Source organism: Equus caballus, chromosome 18 (genome assembly GCF_041296265.1).
Source record: "Equus caballus isolate H_3958 breed thoroughbred chromosome 18, TB-T2T, whole genome shotgun sequence".
Taxonomy (NCBI): Eukaryota; Metazoa; Chordata; class Mammalia; order Perissodactyla; family Equidae; genus Equus; species Equus caballus.
This window is the reverse complement of record NC_091701.1, coordinates 27365309-27390796: the sequence shown is the minus strand read 5'-3', so window position 1 is coordinate 27390796 and position 25488 is coordinate 27365309. Positions and strand designations below refer to the sequence as shown.

At 37.3% G+C, this 25488-nt stretch overlaps 1 protein-coding gene across 2 annotated transcripts in view; it reads right to left on the bottom strand.

The window, feature by feature from the left end:
- The window catches only part of ARHGAP15 (Rho GTPase activating protein 15), a 607941-nt gene that overhangs the window by 106062 nt on the left and 476391 nt on the right, over window positions 1-25488 (bottom strand). For both annotated transcript variants that reach the window (XM_001915565.6, XM_023622852.2), the window contains exon 14: window positions 21473-21607. In XM_001915565.6, the coding sequence (XP_001915600.1) occupies window positions 21473-21607 (135 nt within the window). The remainder of the gene's footprint in view (window positions 1-21472; window positions 21608-25488) is intronic.

Genomic DNA, 25488 nt, shown 5'->3' with positions numbered 1-25488 from the left:
AAAAATATATTAAAAGTCTGAGTTACTCTGTAGGCTACTAATGCTTAGAATTTGCCCAATACTGTACTTGAATAATTGGCGAATACATGTACATTTTTAACATCTCTATTTTCTTGCAATTAAGCACACAGTAGGACTCTCTGCTCACAATAACTCAAATTAATGTGTAAAAGAAGGCTAAAGTTCAAACATAGAAGCTGACTAGCAAGAAGCCATGAAGCATTAGGACAGAATGTGGATTTTGCCTTTGTACTTTGTTTTCAAGCCTCAAACCACGTAAATGTTCAACCTTTCCCAAGATTATGAAGACTCCCATTGAGCTTATTAGTGTACGTGGGGAACGATCTGGGTGGCGGAGTATCAATCCTGTGAGTGGATTGACATTCTGAGGATTAATACGCAGCCCTCTTGCACTGCTAGATTTCTGGAATTATTTTGAAAAGAACGTTATACAGCATCAGAATATAATAAAGAAAGCGTGTGTGTAGAAATATGGAATCCATTCTTATTAACCTATTTGGAAAACTGAGACACTGCCAAGTGAAAGTTATACCTTGAATAAAATGGTACGGTATAAATCTTAACTAGTTAATATTGCTTGTTATTTTGAATTTTTACTATAATTTAACATTACATAAAAATGATGTATATTTGTAAATTGAGTTAAAAGAGCTCTGATGGACAGAAGAAGAGCAGAATTAAAGATAATTTTTTTTTTCCCCAAATGAGATCTTCTTGGCTTGTCCTCTTACAATTATTACTTGGAAGACTGGAATGTGTTCTTTGTTTATAACTCAGTGATTCCCATAAAGGCAGCACTGTGGCACCACATAACTATAATAATTTGTCGTAATTGAAGAAAAATGTGTTTGTGCAGAAAACACCTAACAACCACGGCTTTGGTGAATTCTTTCCTTAATCCTTTGATCAGCACTCTAATGTGAGCAGATTTAAAATATACTTTCTAATAAGTGCCTTGCCTTTTTTTCTTAACTACTTGGTGATATCCTAATTAACCATGCTCAATTGATTGCTTTCAAAATAAGAACTAAGAGCTCTCATCTAGTCAAGTGGAAGCTAATTCAACTCTTTTACACTATGGCAATGATACATCTCACACACACACTCATACCCACACTGACACACCCACCACATGTAGTATATTAGCAATAGCATACCCTGGATCTTCTGGTTTGAGGTGGTGTAGCTTGATGGTCACATGTCTACCGATTTTTGTGCATCATTTTTCTCTTAATACTTCTGAGAGTAACTATGAACATTCATTTTTCATTCAGAGATTGAAATTGTTTTTGGAATTTCTTTTTGTGATCATTTGACAAACTCTTACATCTAGGAAATATGCTATTTCACTTGGAAAAAAGCAAAAGAGTAAATGGGAGAAAATGAACTCAAACCAGGCAGAAGGAAATTGTGAGCATTTCATGTCTTATCCCAATTGCCTCTCTCTTCTTTTCTTCTCAAGTCAAAATTAAACACATCTAATTTGGGTTGACAAAACACTAAATCATTTGATTATGAGATTATAGTAAGTAGCTAGAGCATCTACGTGCATGATGTTCTTCTGTAGTGAAATATAGGATTTTCAGATCCTCGTTACTGTGCATCACATGAACATCCTCTCTTCTCCAGTCACATGGATAAATGAGGGTAGATAGTACAAGACATAACTAGATGTCATGCACAGACCTAAAAAAACTGTTTTCAGCATATACAAATCTCAGTCTAGGCATTACACAACAGGAGTTTAAAATGTTACATGTAAATCATCCAGACTTAAGCTTCTTAGGAAACACAAACCATTCTCTAAGGACGTATGAGACCAGAACTTCAGAAGATGCTGTCTCACTGTGGGATGGCAGAAAACGGCGACTCGCGGACCACCCTGGTGTGTAGTAATCAACAATGCAGTGGTCCACTTTATAAAGGCGTCAGACAGTCTGTAAGCAAAAAGGCAGAGCCTCCAACTGAGACAGGCCTTGCTAATAAGTGGCTTCTAGTAAAAAAGAGAAAAAAAGCCAGCTTTAACATATGCAACAGATCTCTTATCACAGTATCTATACATCTTTTGTGTTCCACCTTCTTTCATATGGAGCAACTCCATCATGAGTGTCATCTTGAAACACCATGAGCAGTGGAAGCAAATACCTTCAAGCTCTCATAGCCTTTCATATGTTTAATATGGTGCTGCACTTGTAAATATCTCGTCGCCTGCCTGTTTCGCCTGCTGCACTGTGAATTTCATGAAAGCGGCACCATGTCCTGTTCATCTTAATGTCTCTAGCTTTCCACGTAGTGCATGCTCAAGAAGCCATTCAATACATATTTGGTGAAAAAGTTGTTCTATTTCAGTACTGCTCTTAGCTATCTGGGAAACTCTGGACAGGCTACTTCATGTGTTTTAGCTTCAGTTTCCTCATCTAACAAATGGAAATAACGCAGCTCTAAACATTTCACAAAAAGTGTGCAAAAGAGATTATATCTTTGAAAATATTTAAAAAGAATTTTTAAAAAAGCATGCATTTTCAAGGTACAGGTTTGGGCATTTCTTATAATATAAGCTGAATGCTCTGAATAGTATAATCATTATATGATATACAATAATGTAGTTGAATTTGCCCTACTCTGACAGATGAAAGTTCTTCGATCTTATGTTAAAAGTCATTTAAAAGAATCTTATTAATTTGTGTAAATTACATAACACAGTGGATGATGAAAAGTGAAAAGCAGCAACTTCAGGAAGTATTGAAAATATTTCACTCTCCTTATAATTCTGACTTTATATCAGCAAAAGTACCTCAGTGAGTGCATATACCTGCTGTGATAAGTAGAAAGACTAAACCATGTTTTGTCAATAGGGATAACTTGCACAAACTGGGTACACAAATAGAAAATAATAATGTTGAAGAAAGTATAATTAATTAATTCAGGCTTCCAGATAAGATCACTGGATCCTGCTGACCCTACATGTTAATCAGTTGATTGATTAATTGCTACAATCATAATAATTATATAGTACAAATCTGACTACACTTAATGATAGTGTAGACAGAGTTAAAAGTTCTTTTCAATCTGCATATCTTTTCTCTTTCTTGAATCAAAGAAGTTGGTTTCATTTACTTTAAAGATATCTTTTGGCTTGTAGAGCTGGAAAGCTTATGTCAAAATTAGCCACGGTTCAATTTTGCTGGTCCAATTAACCATTTTTGGTCACTTCTCAATGCTCTGATAAAAAATTTAAAACAATCTCACCAATGAAACAGGAATTCTGCATTATGCATATTCATCAAATCATATTACTCTTTTCACATGTGAGAATCCTAATTTTAGGCTTTAATTTGTTTCCCTACACACATACACACACGCACGCAAACATGCACGCATCAATATGTATCACGTTATCTTCAAGTTTGCCAAAACTTTCATTCTGATCACTCAACTTCTGATCAGCTATTCAATGTTCCAATAGCCATATTCAATTGGGTGATTCTGGAATAATTCTTGCAGAACAAAGGTACACTGAATAGTCTTGATCTTATGTCTACAAGAACAATGCCAGGAAGAAACATCAGTTCATTGATGAGTTGTGTTTGGTTCAGTCTTCTACTGTATATAAAGCAACTCATCATCACAGCTTCTCTATTTCTGCCAAATGTATTTCTGTCCTCTTGGTCATCTTAGTTTAAAATCTGACCATAATTTTTTATCCAGGTTGTCATTAAAACTTTACAACTTTTCTTTTCTTATAATCTTTTTTATATACACCTTCTTCTTTTCCTTTCTTTCTTTTGCAAAATAGTCAAAGATATTTAAGTTGATGTGCAGCTTAGAAGTCATCTGGCTACTAGATACTTCTTAAACTTTTGATTCATACGAATAAACTGGAGAGCTTGTAAAAACTGATTCCTTGGCTCCATCCCCAGAGATTGTCACTTGAAAAGTGTGAAATGGGGCCCCAGAAATGTTATGTCTAACAGGATCTCAGATGATCCTGATGCTACCCATCTGCAGACCACACTTTGAGGAGTACTTATTCTGTAACTTTTTTGGGGAAGTCACATACATTTCACTACTTTCCTCAAAAATGTTTAACGGCGTTTTCACTACTATAGACTAATATTTAAACCCTTCTGTAATATTGAATTCTCTGCAATTAATTAGTTAATTTATTCACCAAATATTTACTGAGTAGCTTTTCTGTGGAAGGCACTGTGATGGGCAGAGAATGGGGGATCAAATACGACAGTCGCACGCTGCAAATTTCATGGGCTTTATAATAGTGGCTTCACCGTATTGCCTCTCTCTTTTCTTCTGCTGCTATTTCCAAAACTTTTACTGCATGCTACTCAGATTCTTCACTCTCCCCAAAACAACACACTCATCTCAGGGCTGGAGCTGGTGCTCCTGTTCTTTTCCTGGCTGACTCTTCAAACTCCACATACACTGAAGGATTCCTTCATGAAATTGTCCCAACCACTGCACTTTTATCTCTCCTTTCCGTGGAACATTGATTGTCTTCATCACTTATTTTGTCACTGGATCACATGTAACTGCATATTCTTCTCTAGTTCCGGGAATTTACCTCTTACTTTTTTAGTACCTCCCTCAAGGAATGCACACCTTGGCTTTCAGTAAGACGCTGTGATATTAACAGCATGAGAAGGAAGAGTTGCTCTCCTCCTTTTTGGCTTTATCAAGAAGAAAGGACCAACATCAATGGTTCCCGAATCTGATCGTACATGAGAATCACCTGAGGATTTGCTCATTGTTTTTTAGCACAAATTTCTCAACTTCACCCTGAGCACCTTGAATCAAAATCAGAGTAGGTCCAGGAACCTATTTCTATGAAGGTGATTTGGGCCAAAATCACATTTGGGAGCCCTTTAGAGTAACTGATTCTGGGGCCAGCCCGGTGGCACAGCAGTTAAGTTCGCATGTTCTGCTTCTCGGCGGCCCGGGGTTCACTGGCCCAGATCCCGGGTGCAGACATGGCACTGCTTGGCACACCATGCTGTGGTAGGCGTCCCACATATAAAGTAGAGGAAGATGGGCATGGATGTTAGCTCAGGGCCAGGCTTCCTCAGCGAAAAGAGGAGGATTGGCAGTAGTTAGCTCAGGGCTAATCTTCCTCAAAAAAAAAAACAACAAAAAAAGAGTAACTGATTCTGAGATCTCCTACAACATTGTTAACTCGCCCTCATTTTATACGTTTTATTTTTAGTTTTTTTAATCATTACAAATCTAGTTATTCTTGGTATAGAAACTTGCAGAACATAGAAAAGCAAAAAAAAAAAAAATTAAAAAATCATAGTTTGTATAGTCATTCAGAGACAAACTTTGATAATATTTTGAAGTAAATATTTTCAGTCATAAATATTTATAGACATATTTTTAAAAAGGTTCATACTGTACATGCTTATGCTCTCTAATATTTATTGAAATTTTACATTGCGAAGTAATGTTTTCTAGAACACAATTTAACAACTGTATAATATTTCATTATGTAAATGCACCATAATTTAACCTTTCCTAAGTTTGGACATATATGTTACTTTTACATTTTTCACTATTATAAATAACATTTTCAGAAGCAAGTTTGTACATATTCATGTGCATATCTCTGGAAATTCCCTAACGTAAATGTTTAGATATGTAATAGCCAATACAAAGCTATGCACATCTTTAAGCCTTTTGATGTCTACAGCTAAAATGTCCTCAAGAATGTTGTAAGAGTTCCAATTCTAAGTACCCAACAATTCCTGCCTTATCATGAACTTTAGCTAGCATTTAATCTATAGCCGAGTGTTTATATCATCAGCAGTTCTTTGCAGGTATCACCAACTGATACCCATATAGCATATTTTACTACAGGGAAATTGTATCATTTGTTAAGATTATTAAATTTTTGGCTATCTTCCTTCTAGGTTGACACCAATGTTAGGGAAAAGAAAACTCTAAGATAATTAATCTCCTGAAGTAAACTTTGATGAGATGGAACATAAAAGCTAAAAACCTGAGGCAGGAGAATGCAATTTTCTTGTGCGATACCTTATTCTGACCATCTGTTTAACAAATATCTGGTTCCAAATAGTGTCAATTAAAACTGATGGCAAATCTTAATAACTTCTACTTGTGAATATCAGCGAGCCCCGCATTGCGCTCCTAGTGGAGTTATGGCAGTTGCAGTCCCTCCAGATTTTACGTGGACACACACAATGCTTTTCTCTCTCTCTTTCTCTTTTGGTCTTTTACCTCTCAGAGCTAGTGATCCAGAACACCCACTGCTAAGCAAGTATGCAAAATGCAGTGCTGCTTAGCATTGGGAAATCCCAAATCTAGAGCCAAGAGGTTCATAAATATAGTAATGAACGCTCTCGTGTCAAAAGTGAGCACTGTTTAACAGAGCAAGTAGGAACGGCCTCTGGGATACTTTGCAGCTGGAGTTGTTCCACTGTGAGAGAATGGAAACTTCATGATGGTAGTTGTAATGCTAGATCCTCGAAAGGCAATCTACTTCAATCTGCAAAGTAAACTAAAGGGAATGGCTGCTCACACATGGTCCTGATGCCACAGACATAAGAAACACAGCAACAGGAGCAGTGAAATAGGAATTTGGTGGCAGATGGAAAGGTCTGCGGGAAGTGTCCACCCAGCTTTGTTTGGCCCATATTATGAAACAACTAGAATAAACACTTAGTGTCGTAATTTATACGCATATCAGTACCAATAAATCAGAATCATGCAAACAGTCATGTTTATTATATTCTTGTTGCTTAATATTCATGACAGTAATTTATTTTTATAGTACAGTTTCACTGTTCTCTCCACCATTGCTCTGCATTTAAGTCTGGCAAGTTATATTAGTAGGAGTTCAGGTAACCCTTTGAAGACTGCGAAAGTTCACTAGCCCAATCAGAACACTTTATTTGCTCATTTAACTTTTCCCTTCCTGTCATAAACTCTTTAACCAACAAGAGGAAATCTCTGTAAATTAGATAGTAATATACTTTGACGTAGAAAATATGAAGACTAGAGTTGGCATATTTCTCTGAAGGTAGCTGTATAACAGAGTTTATAAGATGGATAACATTTGGGGTGATGTTAGCAGTTAACTCTTAAATTTTCTGTCAGGAAAATGGGTTAAATTAAGCATGGTTTTCACCTCTCTTATTCACCTACTCACTCCCCTACTTCAGCAGTCCATTGCTGCTCATTACTACGGATTGTTAGAGGAGGAATTATATGAAACAACCACCACAAAACACATTGTTTTTGTATTCACCTAGCGCTCGAGCTACAAAGATGAGTAAGACATAGCTCCTACCCCAGAGATGCTTAGGTCAGATTAAGGCATGGGAAACAATATTGTATTGTTCTGTACCTAGACACGAGACACCTTATATTCAGTTTTGTACTTAAAATTCAACAGAGATAATTTACACTTAATCATCAGAGAACAGGGGCACAAACATACAAGCCTGGAAACCCAGTTTTATTAAAAAAACCTTCCCAATTAAATAATACTCTCATGATCTGTGTACTTTCCTGTATGTTTGCTCTGTTTCAACAAAGATGTTAAACATGTTTTAAAAAGAGGGATATCATCAAGTGTGAGTTTTAACTATAGTTGGGCTTTTTCTATTATGAATATGATGGATTCAAATAATGAATTTATTTTATAGACTCCACGAAAATATGTTTCTAGCACATGACATGAGAGGCAAAGCATGCTTTGCTGTAGTCCCACCTTTCAATTAAATAACACATATGATGAAAGTTGTAAGAAATTTCACAATGTTATTTCTTAATTCACTTGCTGGAAAACGTAATAAGGACATAGTGTCTTGTTTCTACATATACTTTAAGCATTTCTTTCTCCATCTGCTAGGTGTGTTTGAATTTCATCAGTGCTTCATTTTATTTTTAAAAGTTTTCCTAGTGACCCAAGCACGAGAATGAGTACCTGTAATGTTGCCTTGGATACAGGAAGCAATCAAACATTTTATTGAATTCATTTTAAACTGAACAGTGAAGACAGAAGCCTTTTTAAAAATAACTAATGAGGTTTTGAGACCGTGTGTATGAGCAGAGAAACTGATTCATGTTCTAGTTTCCTCTCGTAGTTCTTGACGACATAGAGTCTTTATCTGAACCACATCTAAATCTACTAATTGTCTCATTTCTAAGTAGATACTTGTTATCACTTTGCCCAAATTAGGCAAGAGTGATGGTTTCATGGTGAAAAGTAATAGCTTTGGAGTCTTCCAGTTCTGGGTGCAAATTTCAGATTTGCAACTTCCCAGCTGGCAGGCCTTAGGTAAGCTATTTAATTTCTATGAGCCTTAGTTTCCTAAATTGACATAATGGGAATAATAGCATCTACCACAAAGGGGTCTTACAAATATTAACTTAGATGGCAAAATGTACTTACAGCACTGGGCCTTATGCAAGTGAAAATATGGTAAGTATACCATAAATTGGAAGGGCGATTATATGGACAGTTCTAGAGTTTACTTATATCTTAACGTACTCTATTAGTCTAAAGTATTTATGAATCAAATTAACTAAAAAATTGTCCAAAAGTTGAAAGAATTCCACTTGGTAAATGTGGAATGCCCCTTTCTACAATTCTTACTGGCATAGTATATGAAGTTCTTCCCAAAATGTTGTAAATTGCTATCTCTAATTGTTGCATTGTTCCAAATGACCTTCTGGTCTGTGCTATGGTCTTGAAATGTATTTGAGGTCCTGGTTGTGGGCGTGGAAGACACATTGTTCAAATTGCAAATGTCATAATGCTGAGAGGAAGGTTGCATGATGAGACTGAAGCATTTATAGGTAAAAACTTGGGTTTTGGTTCCAGTTCCAGGTGTTATGTGACTCAGGTGAGATAAGTCTTGTGAATACAGAAAATTTAAAACTTAAAGCGAAACTCCTCTGCTGGTGTTATTGTCTTGACAGCTTGGGATACTAAGAAAGAGAACACACTTATATAGGGTTGAAGGCATATTTAGCATCTAGGTTTAAAAATGCACAAACTTCACATGAGAAAGAAATGGGTAAAAGTGACACCTGGGATTATAAATTCAATTTCAGACCTCAATAATATAATTAAATATTATTAATAAAAAGCTAATTAAATCTGGTGGTGAAATGATAGAAAGATATTGCCAGAATAAGGGAGGAAATTTTATCCTGCACTGATGAAGTCTTACACTTAAAACATTCCATTGAAGTACGATTTCTGTTATGGACTGAATGTTTTTGTACCCTCCAAATTCAAGCGTTGAAGCTTGAACCCCTCAGTGTGACGAAGGTATTTAGAGGTGGGGCCTTCGGATGATAACTAGGTTTAGATGAGGTCATGAGGGTGGGGCCCCATGACGGGATGAGTGTGTCCTTATAAGAAGAGGAAGAGATCAGAGCTTGCTCTCTCTCCACCATGAGAGGACAGAGTGAGAAGGTGGCCATGTGCAAGCCAGGAAGAGAGAGTTCTCACCAGAACCCAACCATGCTGGCGCCCTGATCTCAGACTTGTAGCCCCCAGAATGATTAAAAATAGATGTTTGTTATTTAAGCCAGTCAATGATGTTATGGCAGCCCAAGCTGAGTAAGACAATTTCCCAACTTTAGAGAGGCACACTGGAGGAGTGTGATCTTAGTGATGAAGAGTCTGGAAGCCTTGATTCATGAGAATTATTGAAAGAACAGAGAAAGAAAGGAGAACACGGAACAGGGGTTGGAGCTTACGTTTTTAGTATTTTCAAATAGTAAGAGACTGTTAGAGAAGATGCTATTTGGATTCTGACATTGACCAAAATGATTCTTCCAGTTATGTTCTAGCTGGTCTGTCTTGCCCTTTGTGGAGAGCTCTGGGTCTTCTGTTTAGCTAACACTGCTCCATATTCATTCAGGGGACCTGCTCACAGAAGCCCTGAGCATTACAGATCCCAGCAGCATAGACAGGGGGTTCTGAGGCATTTCTGTGTCTAATCTTTGCTCAGGATCATTTCCATATTTTTCCTAAAACATTTTGATAACAGAGCACAAAGGAATAGAAATTTCTGAAAAATATTTCAATGAGGTAACCTCCTTCTTAGGTGCCAATTAGCTATTCAGAGAATAATATACAAAAGAGGTATCAAAGAACATTCTTACCATTGTGTTTAGAGTTAGGGGCTTGGAGGAGGAGCTCAAAAGATCGTCGATTTTGTCTGTTGGTAAGAAAGCACTAACCTGCAACTAGCACGACAGATGGCACTAATTAGGTCTGCCCAGCCGTTACTTGGCAGAGGAATGGGCTTGAGATCTGAAAGAGACGACCTTTTACCTGCTGGATGGTCAAAGTGAGAAGAAAAAGAGAAAAGGGCCAAGAGCTGATTGGTTAGACAGTAATCATGGACTCAGGGCCTTAGGCACTTAACCGTTTAGAATTTTAATTTTCTGAAAAGTAAAGGTGTTGCATGAAATCAAAGGGGAGGGGGAACTGCACATTTAAATGAAAAACTATAAATAAGTCAATGAAAGGAGGACACTCATAATTATCCAATATAACTTTATTTTATGGTTTATGGACTTTTCAAAAATATACGTTTGCTTTCATTCTTCCGATCATATTACTTTTACTCTTAAAACCAGCCCTGCTACTTGTTTTCTGTAAAAGTGTATTCATTTTCCACGCTTCTGTTTCCCAAATGTAGGTAGAAAATGTATGAGTCAATCCTTAGGGAAAAATTCCATTCTCCAAACCACATGGCAGTTCTCAGCCAGGATATTCTACTGTTCCAACATGAGCAGAATTCCCCCAGGAAAAGTTTAGTACTCCAGCAGACATCACACCTAAAGTTTAACTCTCTGAAACAATAAGGAGTGAGCCAAATGAAGAAACGCCACAAGTCACGGAGCCCATGATAGTCCCAGAAACTATTTGAAGAAAATTCTTTTATCAACAGATAAGTGGAGAACTAGAGGAACGACAAGTGCTTGAGCAAATGAGAGCAGGTGACAGAGGATGAGCAAGAAAGAGAAAACAGGGTAAGGGATTAGTTATTCCATATCAGATTTCGAGAATAGCTCAAGAGAGGTTAATACGAAAGTTCTCTTGAGATAAGTGCAAAAAAATGAATAAGTCTACCTTCTTAAAGCTAGAATATCATAAGTTGTGAGAGCTGAAAAGAAAAATGAAACATTTCAGGTTTGGAGAATGAGTGTGTGCGTGTGTGTGCCCCTGTGTCTATGTGAGGAGGCATGACTTCTTGTTGAACACAGTTTAGTTGATAACTCTTTTAATGTTTTTATCTGTGGGAAAGATTTATAGTGTTACAAATATTTGCACAGGCTGGTGTATAGCCTCCCCTGCCACACCCTAAACTTCTCACCTACTGATGAGTCTGTGACCTTCGCAAGCTGAAACACAGGGTTCACAATCAACAAGGAACCGAATTTCCCAACTGGGAGAAGACAGTTAATTTTCCAACTGGGAGAAAGCGTTACCTTGAAGTTGTGTCTTCTGGTGCCACTGTGAATGTTATAGATTTACCAATATTTAATAGAAGCAAGGTAGGTAGTATCAAGTTGGAGAAAATGGTTAGCCTCTGCGTTATTATTAAGATGTATGCTCTATAATATAGTGATAGACTTTGGACTAATCAAGAGGGGTTGGGATTGGAATTGTCCGGCACAGCAAAGTAGAAATGTATCAGGTAAAGAAAGATTCTTTGTTCTATTTCTGTAAAGAACGTCACTGGGATTCTGATTGGGATTGCATTGAATCTGTAGATTGCTTTAGGTAGTATGGACATTGTAACTATGTTTATTCTTCCAATCCATGTGCATGGAATGTCTTTCCATCTCTTTATGTCATCATTGATTTCTGTCAGGAAAGTCTTGTAGTTTTCATTGTGTAGATCTTTCACTTCCTTGGTTAAATTTATTACAAGATATTTCAGTTTTTTTGTTGCGATTGTGAGTGGGATTGTGTTCTTGAGTTCTCTTTCTGTTAGTTAGTTATTAGAATATAGAAATGCTATTGATTTATGTAAGTTGATTTTATACCCTGAAACTTTGCTGCAGTTGTTGATTATTTCTAATAGTTTTCCAATGGATTTTTTGAGGTTTTCTATATATAGTATCATGTCATCTGCAAACAGCAAGAGTTTCACTTCTTCAATGCCTATTTGGATTCCTTTTATTTCTTTTTCCTGCCTGATTGCTCTCATCAGATAAAGAAAGTATGTGGGAGTCCCTGGATTGTGAAGTAAGAGAATATTCTGTAATGTTATCTTAAACATATTTGGTGCTGTTTGGAATCCTAGAAACAAATATTAAAGCAGAATAAAGATGGCCATATGTGTCACTTAAGACACCTTTACTGGAGGAATGCAAAAACTTGTGGGAATGGACAGAAAGGTCATCTGAGAGTGTGGTCTAAATTCTGGTTGTACTCCAATTTAAAATCCTAGCTAATATTTACTGAATACTATATCTCAGAAAATCTGTAAATAAGTGTCATGATTGGTATTTGTCATGATTAGTATTTCATTTAAATCCCCATGGGGAAGATACTCTTTTTACATCCATTTTATAGATGTTGAAATTGAAGTATACAGAGGTTAAGAACTTGCTCAAAGTCTTACAGGTAGTAAATAGTGGAGTCAGGATTTGAATGGAGGTGGTGGTGTGCTGTGCAGGTAGAAATTTTAGTTTAGCTAATGAGAGTAGACTTCACTGAGAAGTTAACATGTGAGTGGCAATCTGGGGATGTGCCACTGGTAGAGAGATTGGGCAGTCGAAGACCCTCAATGAACCTGGAGTATTCAAAGAGCCAGAAGACCAAGGGGTTTGAATGCAATAAGCAAGACAAGAGAACTTGTGGACCACCAGATCATTCAGTGCTTTGAAGACCTTGCAAAGAATTTGGCTTTTCCTCAAAACAAAATGGCAAACCAGTCTCATCATTTAGTCTACTCTATAACTAGAACCACACTGGATTGAGTGAGAGAGGAAAACTTACTGGGGATTTAGGAGAGGCCAGTCTCCTGGAGATGTGGCCAGAATCAGTGTTGGGAGAGGGTGGGCAGAAAATTTTTTGGAAGGCTCCTCAGTGGTGATCATAATGTGGTGCCAGGGTCAACCCAAGAATGTGAAATGAGGCAGTCTCAGTGTAAAATGCAAGGCCACAAACCCTCAGTTTCATTAGGATCTATTGATGCAGTGAACCTGATAATAGGCAATGAAAACCAGTCTCTTAAATCTACCATTAGAGGAATGGGTCAAGATAACTGTTTTCCACTGAGGTATGGAGGACAAATTCTGCATTTTGTTATATATTTTTAAAAAGCACGTCTATTCAGTGGGAGCAGGAATGTTCAGGAAGCTGACTCATGAAGGCTAACTGGCTGACTGATCAACTTGAAGAGTTTATTGCTTTGAAAAGTGACCTCTTAAGGATACGGAAGAAAAGAGTGCAAGTGAAAGAAAAGTTTTAAGGAAAAGGAAAAAGACAAGCTTCACATTTTCTAATGGAGCTGATGTCTTACCACTCAATTAATTCCAGAGTCAAGGCCCAATTTTAGTTCTGAATCACCTTCTAGTTTTACTTATAAAGGACTTTTCATTAAGCCAAATTAAGTACATGGAGGTCCAGTTGTTTATTATCTAGCACTAAACCATTCCTACAAAAAGACACCTGTGCAAGCCATTTGGCTCTAGTCAACTATTTTTTTTACAATTTAATTATGAATATAATTAGAATGAGTTAAGAGACAGGCTAGGCATCAGCCATAAAATTTCTAGTTTGCTAAAATACACACACACACACACACACACACATACACACACACACTGATTAAAAAGCAACGACAACAAAAAAACCCTGCCAGGTCTGTGAGACTTAGCTTGCAGTGGAAACTTTAGTAGAAGGGGAGTATTTGTAAAATCGACCTTTATTTTAATTTCAGATTTCCTCGAAATGGTGCTGCAGAGGATATTTTTATACTGCATTATTTTTAAATTTCTAGTTTCCTTCTGGTGACCCTTTAAACCCTGCTTTTTACTTTCTTTAGTTTTGAGGCAATTTGTCACTATCATGCTTTCATGTTTAGCAACCGTTTGTAGTCAAGTGCTTTGCAAGCTCTGTTTCTTTTCTCCCAAAGAGTGTCATCATGGAGTTGATGATGCATCAGAAATAGTTTGACCAAAGGGCAAGATAAAGTCAAGAGTAAAGAAAATATTTGCAAATATACTTGACTGGTTTTTTTTCCCAATTACTTATTGAAAGTATACTTTAAAGGTAAATGGCATGATGGCCACAGAAAAAACCATTAGGACATGCAATAGATACTTTTTGCCACAGGGCAATGTCTTTAATTTAAATCATTTTTATATGAGGATCGTATGACTGGCAGATATATAGGAGTATGAGTTGTATTTAAGGACTAGGCGTGGCGTATGCTCTACCTGTGGTGAATAGTAGCCTGTATTTTGATGGTACTCAATCTTATGGATATTATTTCTCACAATTTGTTTTACTGCTTAATTAATCAGTGTTTACAAAAACTGAGAATTAAAAGATATATTGTGTTCAAATGCACGTGTGATACAGCCTTTAAATTGAAGACTTGTATGCAACATCATTGCTGTCTCAGTTTGTCATTGGCTTACCTAATCTCTGTGTCATATACATACATACATATATATGTATATACACATATATAAAACCAACATGAGATATATAGCAAACACCATATATTCAATAAACATTATATACATATTATTTACTTAAGAGACACTGGAAAAGATGATAAAGGAAGTGATATTGGAACCATAGGTTGTTTTGATCAAGGAGTTAGCATTGATTGCATTCCATAATGGAAAATATATAGAACATTGCTCAGACATGGGAGGAAAAGTAATTATTTTTGTACACAAAAGGCAAGTTCAGAAACTTAAGATATAACGAATTAACGAACACAAACTCCCATGCTCTAATATGAGCACCAAAAAGCTGAAGTGAAGGAGGGGACCAAAATAAAACCACCAGATAGTCCTCGAATAAACAGTCTTCGGTCCAGGCTTGAGTTACAAATAATAGATAACACATCTTGTAGGTAAAGGCATGAGGTCATTTCTCTTTACCTCCCTCTCATCTACTAATCAATCTATAATTTTACTGTTGTCTCAACTCTGATGATTCTTTGGATTTGAGAAAAGGCAAATGAAAACTGATGGATTAAGAGCATTTGTGACATGGAGGTGGGGCAGGTGCTACCTGTAAAAACTTAGAGAGGGAAAAACATGCAGTAGGCAGAAAAACGGCTTTCCACAGATGTCCACACCTTAATTCCCAGAGCTTGTGAATATGTTACCTTACATGGCAAAAGAGATTTTGTAGATGTGATTAAGTTAAGGACTTTCAGATGGGGAAGTACTCTGGATTACCTGGGTGGGCCCGATGTAATCTCAAGGGCCCTCAAAAGTGGAAGATGGAGGCAGAAAAGAGTCCGAGGCAGGCATGACTATGGGAGAGGTCTGAGTGATGTGATGTCATATGATTGCTGCCTGTGAAGCTGGAAGAAAGACCCTCCAGCTAAGGCGTGCAGGCAGCCTCTGCAGAAACTGGATAAGGCAAGGAAGGAGATTCTCCTCCAGAGCCCGCAGAAAGGCATGCAGCCCTCCCGACACTGACTACAGCCCAGTGATACCATGTGTCAGAGTTTGGGCCCAGAGAACTGCAAGATAATAAATCACTGTTATTTTAGGCCGCTGAGTTTGAGGTAATTTGTTATGGGAGTAAGAGGAAATATACACGTCCTCCAGGAAACAGAGGCTTGAACTCAAAAGGCAGAAAGAAATCCCTGGCTGAGCATCCTGAAGCAGTCCTGGAAGCAACCATTCCAATATGAATTAGAAAGATAGAAGGCTCTAGAAAGGAAGCATCTTGAAAAAATGGGATTCTGTACAAAAGTGTCAGAAAAGAATAAGCACATTATAAAAGAAAAAAAGTAAGGAAAAAGAAAAGCAATTACAAATTCCAGGAAAAAATACATTAAAAATATACACAAGAATATCATGACCCAACTACAAAGGGAACCAAATGTGGCCAAGAGTTTAAGCAATTTTTGGGGTGCAATAAAACAGATTCTATTTGACCTGGTGAGGACTATTCTTTGAGAAGTGCAGAGATTGTGACAGTGAACTTGAAAGAAGGAATCTTTGTGAAACCACTTGGACAGGCAGTGAACAATACTTACAGACTCATAAGAATACAAATATAAATGCTATTTATTGGTTTTCTAATTGGACAAACAACTGAAGACTTAGAACAACCATTAAAATTTAAAGGAGTGAATGACCCATGATTACGAAAAATGAGAAGAGAGGATGGAGAGGAAAATAGATTCACCTTACAAAGGGAAGTTAGAAGACACTGTTGAATGTTTATGAAACAAGAAACAGGAGTTTGCGTGTATTAGTTAACATCCAGACATAACAATGTGAGTATCAAATATTGGAGGAAGTGGAGTAGAATAAATTAATATTTTATATTAGGCATTATAGGTAGTTGATAAATCAAGTACAGATACCATCCAGAGTTACAAAGTAACCACTAGAAGAGATGAAAATTGAAATAATTACACGAGGCTTCCTTTCATGAGTAGGCCTGGGGATGCGAAGTGATGCAGCCCAATCTATCATTTTCCCTCATAAACTCTTCTGTAAAATTTGGTTTGTTGCATGTTGTAATTTGATACAAGTGAAAAACTATAAAAAAGAATACCAATAACACTTAATCTTGAGATAGGTACTCCTATGAAATAGGAAAATAATGTTAGCTATATCTAAATGGGTTTCAAAAGGGGATGGATGAGCAATTGGTTATAATAATTATATAGTGGAGGTTTAAAATATCCTCATAGAGGACAACATTTAAAGCATTAATGCTTTTAATATCTAGTAGTAAATATTGAAACATGGCTCACTTTTAGAAAGTTCGACCTTATTTCTAACGTAAAACTCCAATACTAAATTTCTGATCATTGAATTTAATTCTAACCTTGGTTAAAAAAAGATAGAAGTGGTGGTGCTCTTATATAGGATAACATAGGATATGTATGTAGGTTGATGTTAACAGACATATATTTGGCAACAGCTTGTTAGTTATTCTTTGAGCAAGATTTCTTTTAGATAAACAGTCCCAGAAAGGCAATGAAGAATGATGGAAAGTATTTATGTTTTAGAGTCTGGAGTTGAATGCTAAGTCTAATCTTTTGAGCTATGTGAACTTGGGAGGTATTTTGCTCCTTGCCTTACTTCCTTGAAAAATTAATTTCTTTCAAATCATTTATTGAGCACCTAGTATAAAGAAAATGTTATATTAGTTAATTGTCATAATAACTTTATGAGCTAAAAATTATTTTCCTCATGATCTTTCCACTTCTCCAATGTCTCCTGCTTTGTTGTTTTGAGGATCAAATGAGATCACTGTAAAAAAATGTCGATGAGTTTTTCTCTTCTCTTTCCCTTTCCCAGGGATTTTGGAAAAATGCAGATATTAAAACTGAAAAGATACTGCTTGTTGTCTCTTTTCTTTGGATCTGTAGAGTTACCAGAATGAAAAAGATGGGAATAGAGATAAACTTAGTATATTTCCTAGGCTTTAGATATACAGGAAATGTCCAGATCCCCTGCAGGCCTTTAGCCACAAGATTGCATCACCTATCATAAAACTCTATACTGTGTTTTTGTACCGAGTTCACATTTACAGTACTAATAATGCCTTCAGCACAAGTCATTTCCAGGGAATTAAGTCCTCGTAGTCAGTGGGTTAAATCCCCATGAAATAACCTGCAGGTGACCCAGTTGCATTGACCTCAAGGGTAGAATTGCAGATCAATAGCTGCATTACTTGGATTCTGAAATATAAAACACTGGATTCTGAAGTATAAAACAATCTCTGGTGTTTCTGTTACCCCAATGAGTGTTATCAGATGGGAGATCACTATGGCAATTGCAAGTTCTTATCATATTAATGTTTGTGTTTGGTCCAAAAAGAAACTATTTTAAAAAGTAAATGCCTTCTGTTCTCTTTTCTTGGAATATGTAATGACGACTTTCAAACATATAATGAGAATTAACAGTAATTCAAATAGTACAAGTGGTCATTAATTGCTTGTACATGAAATAACATTTCCTCCTCAGAGGCAAAACATTCCAGTTGGATGTAAAATTCGTTTTGGTCTGTTCACCTTTTAATTCTGTCATGGGAGGGCACCAGATCTCTCAATCTGGGGCCAAATAAAAATGGTGAGCCTTACAAACTGGGTTGAGGGTAGTGAAAGAGAAAAGAGAAATAATATTACAGCTACAAGAACCGTGACATTGACTGACATGATGTTTTGCTGTGTCTAGCAAAGAACAGAAACCAGTTCAAGTATTTACACCAGCAGAGGGAATTATTTTGATGCAGGGAACTGATTACCCATCTGATGAAGAAGCTGAGAGCCAAATAAGAAAGCGTGAAGTAACCAGGAAACTAGCCACCGCAGGAAGATACTACCAGGTTGGAGGGGTAAAAGGTGGAAGGACCACATCACCAGATGGAAGCTGGAGCCAGTGAGTCTGTTCAGCCAAAGTTTAAGCCATGGAGGAGACGGATCCTCAGGTACCTTCTCTACCTGAGGCAGATGAGCTATCAGGGGAGAAGGGGTGGAGGATAAACAAATGAACTGGCTGGCCTGTTCCTTCAGCTTTCCTCTGCTACCTACTGCTAGTGGCTTCTACTGCAGGAAGCTAGCCTTCAAGAGCACCTGAGAAACGCAGCTGGCTAGAGTCAACCTTCTCATAGTACAGAGCACAGAAGTGAAGGGCGAAGATGGCCAAAGCCCAGAGCCAGCGTATACGGCCATCTCCCCTGTGAATTTACTTTACCTGGTTGTTTCCTGGTTTATTCCTTACATAAAAAGTCAAGAATTCATGGGCAAGTCCGTTGAACTTTTCACTGTGTAGATTTTGCAAGAGGCAGTGAGAGCTATGAGAGAGCTCAGCACCCCTCTGGGACTGGATATGAATGTCTTTATAGTTTTGAAAGACTTTTTTACTCAGTTGATACACAACGGGGTAAAAGTACCTCCTCTGGTGTGGTTTTACCATTGCCAAGGAACTAGGCGGCCTTCTTCCCATTTCTTAAGGATATTTAAATATGAACTACAACATTGAGCTGAGTTTAGAACACAAGAACTAACTTCAAGGTTATGCCAAAAATAGATAAGCTAGTAAACATACGTCTTTGTCCAGGATCATAGCATATTTCTCAGCCATATTACCCTGTTGGTTAGTCCCTCCGTTTTACATGTAAAAATGAGAAGTCCTATTCTAAGTTAGGCAAGGCAAGTTTGCTGAGATTGATTCTCTTTGCCTTGAACGATGAAGGAAAACTCTCCTGTCTCTTCACTTCTAGATTGTTTTCTCAAACCAAGCTCATCTGGAGAAACACTATTAGCACTTACACTGTATCTTACATTTTTAAAGGACTTTCTTAAGCACTGTCTCATTTATTGTCACCATAATCCATTTAATAGGTGTTGGCAAAAACTGTTGCAATAGCCATCAGACACAATAGCATGCTTCCCACTTCAACTCTGCCTTGTTCAGTCTGACCATGCCAGTGTTTCTGAAATTCTGTCCAGTTTGGACCTGCGTCCTACGGTAGTATATAGATGGTCCTATACATTATGGAAATTTAAAGGACACATCCTCACACGGGTTCTGAAGGCCTACTTCTCGAATCTCTTAAGCTAAGGGAATGGATTGCCTAATACCTTCAGAATCAGGTGAGCTAAGGGAAGCTTAAATGATGGGGATCCTATTCACAGCTCTTAAATCAGCACATGTACAAGTATGTTTCTAAGTAAGATAATCTTCACTCAAAAGTATGGAGACCACGATGTGAAATTTGTATGACTTCTTTAAATCTACATAATCAGAGATAGGTACCGAAATACAACTGTCCCCACTTTCCTTCCAGAGCACTATCCTAGCACTGTGAATGAACTTCCATGCTTGCACCTTCCAAGACAAAATATCAGACTAAGCTGTTATGGAAATACACGCTTGTGTATTTTGTTTTGATTCCTCCTTTTTTAAAACAAGTTAAGAGAGCCCAGGAGCTATAAAATCCTGTTGTTCTTGAGAAGCAGAGGGCTTATGAAATGGAAAGTCATGGCAGGGGATAAGAGCTCCAGTCTCACCAAAAAAATCCATAGTTAGAACAGTGTTAGTACACTGGACAACAGCAACAACAAAATCTGAAGTGGTGAGCAGGAACAAGAGAAAGACCTTGGGAAGATAAACTCTATTTCATTCCTCTTGATATCATTTTGCCACAGCTTTAAACAAGTATGATGACTTTTGTGGAATGAAAAACAGAATAAAAGGGCATATCGAGGGGCTGCCCTGCAACACGGGCTTCCCACATCCCCACTCCCACCGATAGGAACACTGCACACACAGCCAGCCAAGATCAGACCTCCTAAGTAGAACATTTTTTTTCTTGGAGATTTTTCTTGTTTGGACTTTAATTAAGCTCCTGCCAGGCTTGCAAGCTTTTTAATTTTACCTTTCTTTCTTCTTTCTTTCTTTTTCCTCCCTGAAACAGCTTGCTTGCCAGGACACTTTTTCCAAGCTGTCACTATGATAGTACGTATACTCTAAGAGATTAAATTTAGAGATGTACTAGTAGTTGCTTCTCTAAGAATCAATAGTAGAAGTTTTCTTGCACTTGGAAAGATTTACATTCATTCATTCATTTTTACTTAAGTGTGTTTGATGAATGAGAAAATAATAAAAAAGGAAGCTTTGTGGAGTGTACAATGACTATTGCCTAGCAAGTGATATAACTCAACCTTCCATAAAGTCACCAATTTAACAGAAGAAATTTGTCATTACTTAATTTAAGATTCACACTGCTCATAAGTAAATTGTAGCCAAATGTTTACCAGTGCTCTTGGGCGAAGGGTAAACTAGTCTAGAAAAGGCGATGCCTCAGTTGATGATTTAACATCTCTTTAATTCACTTAATTTTTTTTTCAAGATCCCTTTGTAGTCAGTTAAACTGCTTGCAATTCTGAAAATGTAATGGTAGGGAATGGGGGTGCCAAAGGTGACTCCTTTAAAGCAAATTCCATGAGATCCTATTTTCATTTGAGGAAGCTTAGTTGAACATTGGCCACCCTAAAAAGGAGCCTTATTTTTTTCCCTTAATTTTTAAAAAACTCAGATAATACTGCAGGAGCAGAAATAAAAATAAGCCATGAAAAACACAAAAACTAAAATGAAAGATGTGGAGCATTGAGGATATTATTACCTCCATGATTGCTCTTCTCGTCATTATTATTTACTTAGTAATTCCGCGCTGGCGGCTTAGTCCACCAATCGCTCCTGTCTGCGAGGTACTTACTGATGGCTTCCACAAACCGCTCAAAGAAGCTGTAAGGGAAGAGCGGCTCTGGCAGCTCCCGGAAAAACATCTTCAGTGCTCCGGTGACAACGTGGATGTCCTCCCACTGGCTGTCGTCCAAATTCAGCTTCTCTTCTGGGAAAACACGAGGAGAAATGGAACAACTGGTTTTAATGAAACAATTACAAGACACTAATTATTATGTTAATGTTTGCCTACTATCATCAGCAACCGTTAACAGCCTTCTGCACCTAGAGGTTTGGTGCTGTGCATGCTTTTTTTTTTTTTTTCCCTTTTTCCGTAGGAAGGGAACATTTTCAATGGAATACCATCTGTAGGAATGCAGCTAACAAAAAAACAAGAGACACAAAGAGACAGTGCCATTGACACAGTGTGTCAGATACATTTATTCCCATAATGCATCAGTATGAAAATTAGCATCACAGCTCAACATGATTCAAAGCTATTTGGTTTTGAGGCCGAGGGGCTAAGAGTTGCCAACGATGGCCGGCTCAAGGGACCGGCCTAAAGGCCTTGCTGAGCCAACAGGAGACATATGCTAAACATGGCAATAGAAAATGAGTTATTGCTTTACAAGTGTTAGCCTTGCTATGTACAAGGGAATAATGGCTAACACTTTTTTCCCTTTTTTGCTGAATATATAGTCAGAAAGGAATAGAATACTGAGTGAGAAAGGATATTAATTCCTTCCTACTGCTTCAAAATTATCTTTTTTTTAAGTTTTCATCTCAGCGAGGAAAATGCGCCCAGCAACAATATTAGACAGACCCCTGTTGGCCTACGTAGGCTATGCAAAGCTGTCAAAAATGATAACACACAAAAGACAAACCACAAGTGCTTACCAAGTCCTATTAGAAACAACAGAAATGTTTGCTTGGGAAGCTTGAGGGAGTTGAGACATTTCAATATTAAGGAAAATAAATGCCAAAATGAAGTTTTTAGAAGACATAAAGAGACATGGGCAAGTATTTTCTTCCTTTTTACCCTCGATGTGAAAGTTTGGCTTCATTCTCACCCAAGAAGTGGATGTAATAGGGTCTGAAAGTGACATCTTTACATACAACCAAAGGAAGCAAGAGGCAAAAACATTGCTGCGGATTCATAGTATTTGTCTCTCTAAACATCCAATGCGGAAAAGATTTTGGATTCTGGGCTTATTAAAGCTAAAGCTAATCATTTTAGACAACCTGGGGGTTAACTGAAAAGACTACTATCCTGGCAAGAACTTAGCAAGTATTCGGTCAACTGGAATTTTGTTTCTTTACTGATGTACTGGGCTTACATTCACGTGCCCCCTTGGTGTCAGTTTTATGAATGCAGAGGAGAATTTGCACCAAAAATGTAAGAAAAGCTGAGAATTGTCACTGTAGGGAATCTTTGCATGGGCTGTTTTGCTAATAGTGTTCATGTCCTTTTAAAAATATTAGCTGAAATCTTTATCGGATCTTTTTTTCTAAATGGACTATTATTTCCAGGGCTAGTCAGTGACGTTCCTGCTCAATAGGATGTTTGCAAAGAGAAGGAACGAAGGTGGATCTGTTTATTTCAGATGGGCTATTTTCTCCTTCCCTTTCAGTCTTCATTCCTACCTCAATCATAACACAATAACGCGATCCACAACAAAATCAGCAGAGGAGACCTTCCTTCTGCCCTGCAATCATTTTTGATTGATTGTATTTCAACAATTAGTCTTTTATTTGGCTACACACTATTGAAATAGGCCGACAGCATCTTAGCAGGCCAGCTTTAAACAGTCAACTGTTAACAATAGCATCAAAAAGGGAGACCTGATGGGGTTTACTGTCACTTTAAAGAACAGGGTTTTCACATTGTTGAAATCTGTCAGATATTTTGAAATGTCCCTCTCACTATGGTGCCACACCCCCTGCGTGCCCTTATAATAAAATTGGTTTTACTCCTGATTAAATCATTTTCTCCCTACCCACTACCATACTTCTCATAATGGACCTGTGCGCTCTACAGCTGGTGTTCTTCCCATGGTACCAATTCTTACTTTATCTTTTAAGCACTTTGCTGCTAAGATCTCATGCAGAGTGCTTATGTTTTGTTAAGAGCTTCATTCTTAGAGAAATAGCTTAACACATGTTCTAAAAATGTTGTACAACTTATTGCTTAAAACACATTTAGAAAATGTATAAGTACTGTAGCTTTGGCACTGAACTTTAAGTGGAAACCTAAACACACACACACACACACACACATGCTGGCACACACAGCTATCTCTACCAAAAATTTATCAGAAAAGTCCAATACAAAATGCCATTTTGGTGCATGGGTTTGAGATTGCCAAAAGAAAGTGTTCAGCAGGTAAAGAGAATAATTTTTATCTTGACCAAAACAACAAGAACAAATAATTGCTTAACCAAAGGAAAATGCCATTGATAATAATTGCCTCCCCATAAACATCATTAATTCAAGTGATTGTGAAAATGGAATTTTTCAATATACATAAAAAATAAAATTTACCCATCAATAATGCCATTTGATTATGTGCACTCAAAATGCCATATAATATCAATATCAACTTGTGTTACTTAAGCCAGTATTACCGATATAGATAGCTATATAGTCTTCATTTAAAGAAAAAAAACCAATTTATAGCCCTCCAACAAGTAGCTTAAATAATATGGCAAGTAGTGGGAAAGAGTGTTTTGGAATATAATATCTAATTTTTATATTAAGTTTTTTCATAAGCAACCAAGGTTAAGATCCCTTGAAAACCAGAGGACGTTAAGGTACCTTTTTCAAGGCCACTTTGATTTATCTAAACATCCAGTTATATCCCTATTTATATGCCTTCTCGTGAATCCAATCAGTTCTCAAGATGAACTGACTATAACCCTATCTCAGTATTAACAGGTATCATAAACACATTTTTATTATTTGACAGCATTTTCCAGCTAATCTATTGGCAGTGATGATATCTTTGCTTCTCCCTTTTCCAATAGGGCAGAGTTTCTTAACAGTGATGCACTATTGACATTTGGGGCTGGATAATTCTTTGTTGTGGGGGCTGTCCTGTGCATTCCAGGATGTTTAGTAACACCCTTGGACTCAATCCACTAGATGCCAGTAGCACTTCTCAGTGGTGATCATGAGAAATATCCCCAGATATTGCCGGATACCTCCCGGTAGTGCAAAGTTATCCGCAGTTGAGAACCACTACAATGGAGCCTGTAAGAGTCTACATAAGTTACTCCATAAATACTGATTTATGAAGTTTACCTTAGGTAGGCAGAGAACTGGAAAACTAGAGACATACATACTGAGATTTGTTTAATATGAACTTAAAAGTTGGTAATTATTACTATTATTTTTCTTCTTCTTCTCCCCAAAGTGTCCCAGTACATAGTTGTATATTCTAGTTGTAGGTCCTTCTGGTTGTGCTATGTGGGATGCTGCCTCGGCATGGCCTGATGAGCAGTGTCACATCCATGCCCAGGATCCGAACTGGCGAAACCCTGAGCCACCAAAGCTGAGCGCCTGAACTTAACCATTCAGCCACGGGGCCAGCCCTGAGAGTTGGTAATTATTTTTGACAAAATCAAAACCTTTTACAAAACAAAACTCACATGACCACGATTTAGGATGCTTCACAACAAAAATGATAACCAAGAATTATTTAGTGCTTACACTATACTAGGGACTATGCTATGCACTTTACACTCATTATCTAATGTAATTTTTTCAATAAGACAATAAAGTCCATGCTATTGTTATCATCATCTCCACTGTACAGTGGAGCAGTGTCACTGTATAGGGATGGGGAAAATGAGGCATGAGTAGATTGAATAACTTTTCCATGCCTGAAAAGTGATGAATCCAGGATAAGGAGCCAGTAAACATCTCCCTCAAAACTATTATGTTGAAACTTAATCTTGGCTTCAGAAGCTGAAAGAGAAAAAGTAGACAAAGAGTAATTGCAAGTCGTATTATCTTGACCATTACTTAAAAGACAGTGACTTTAACATTTT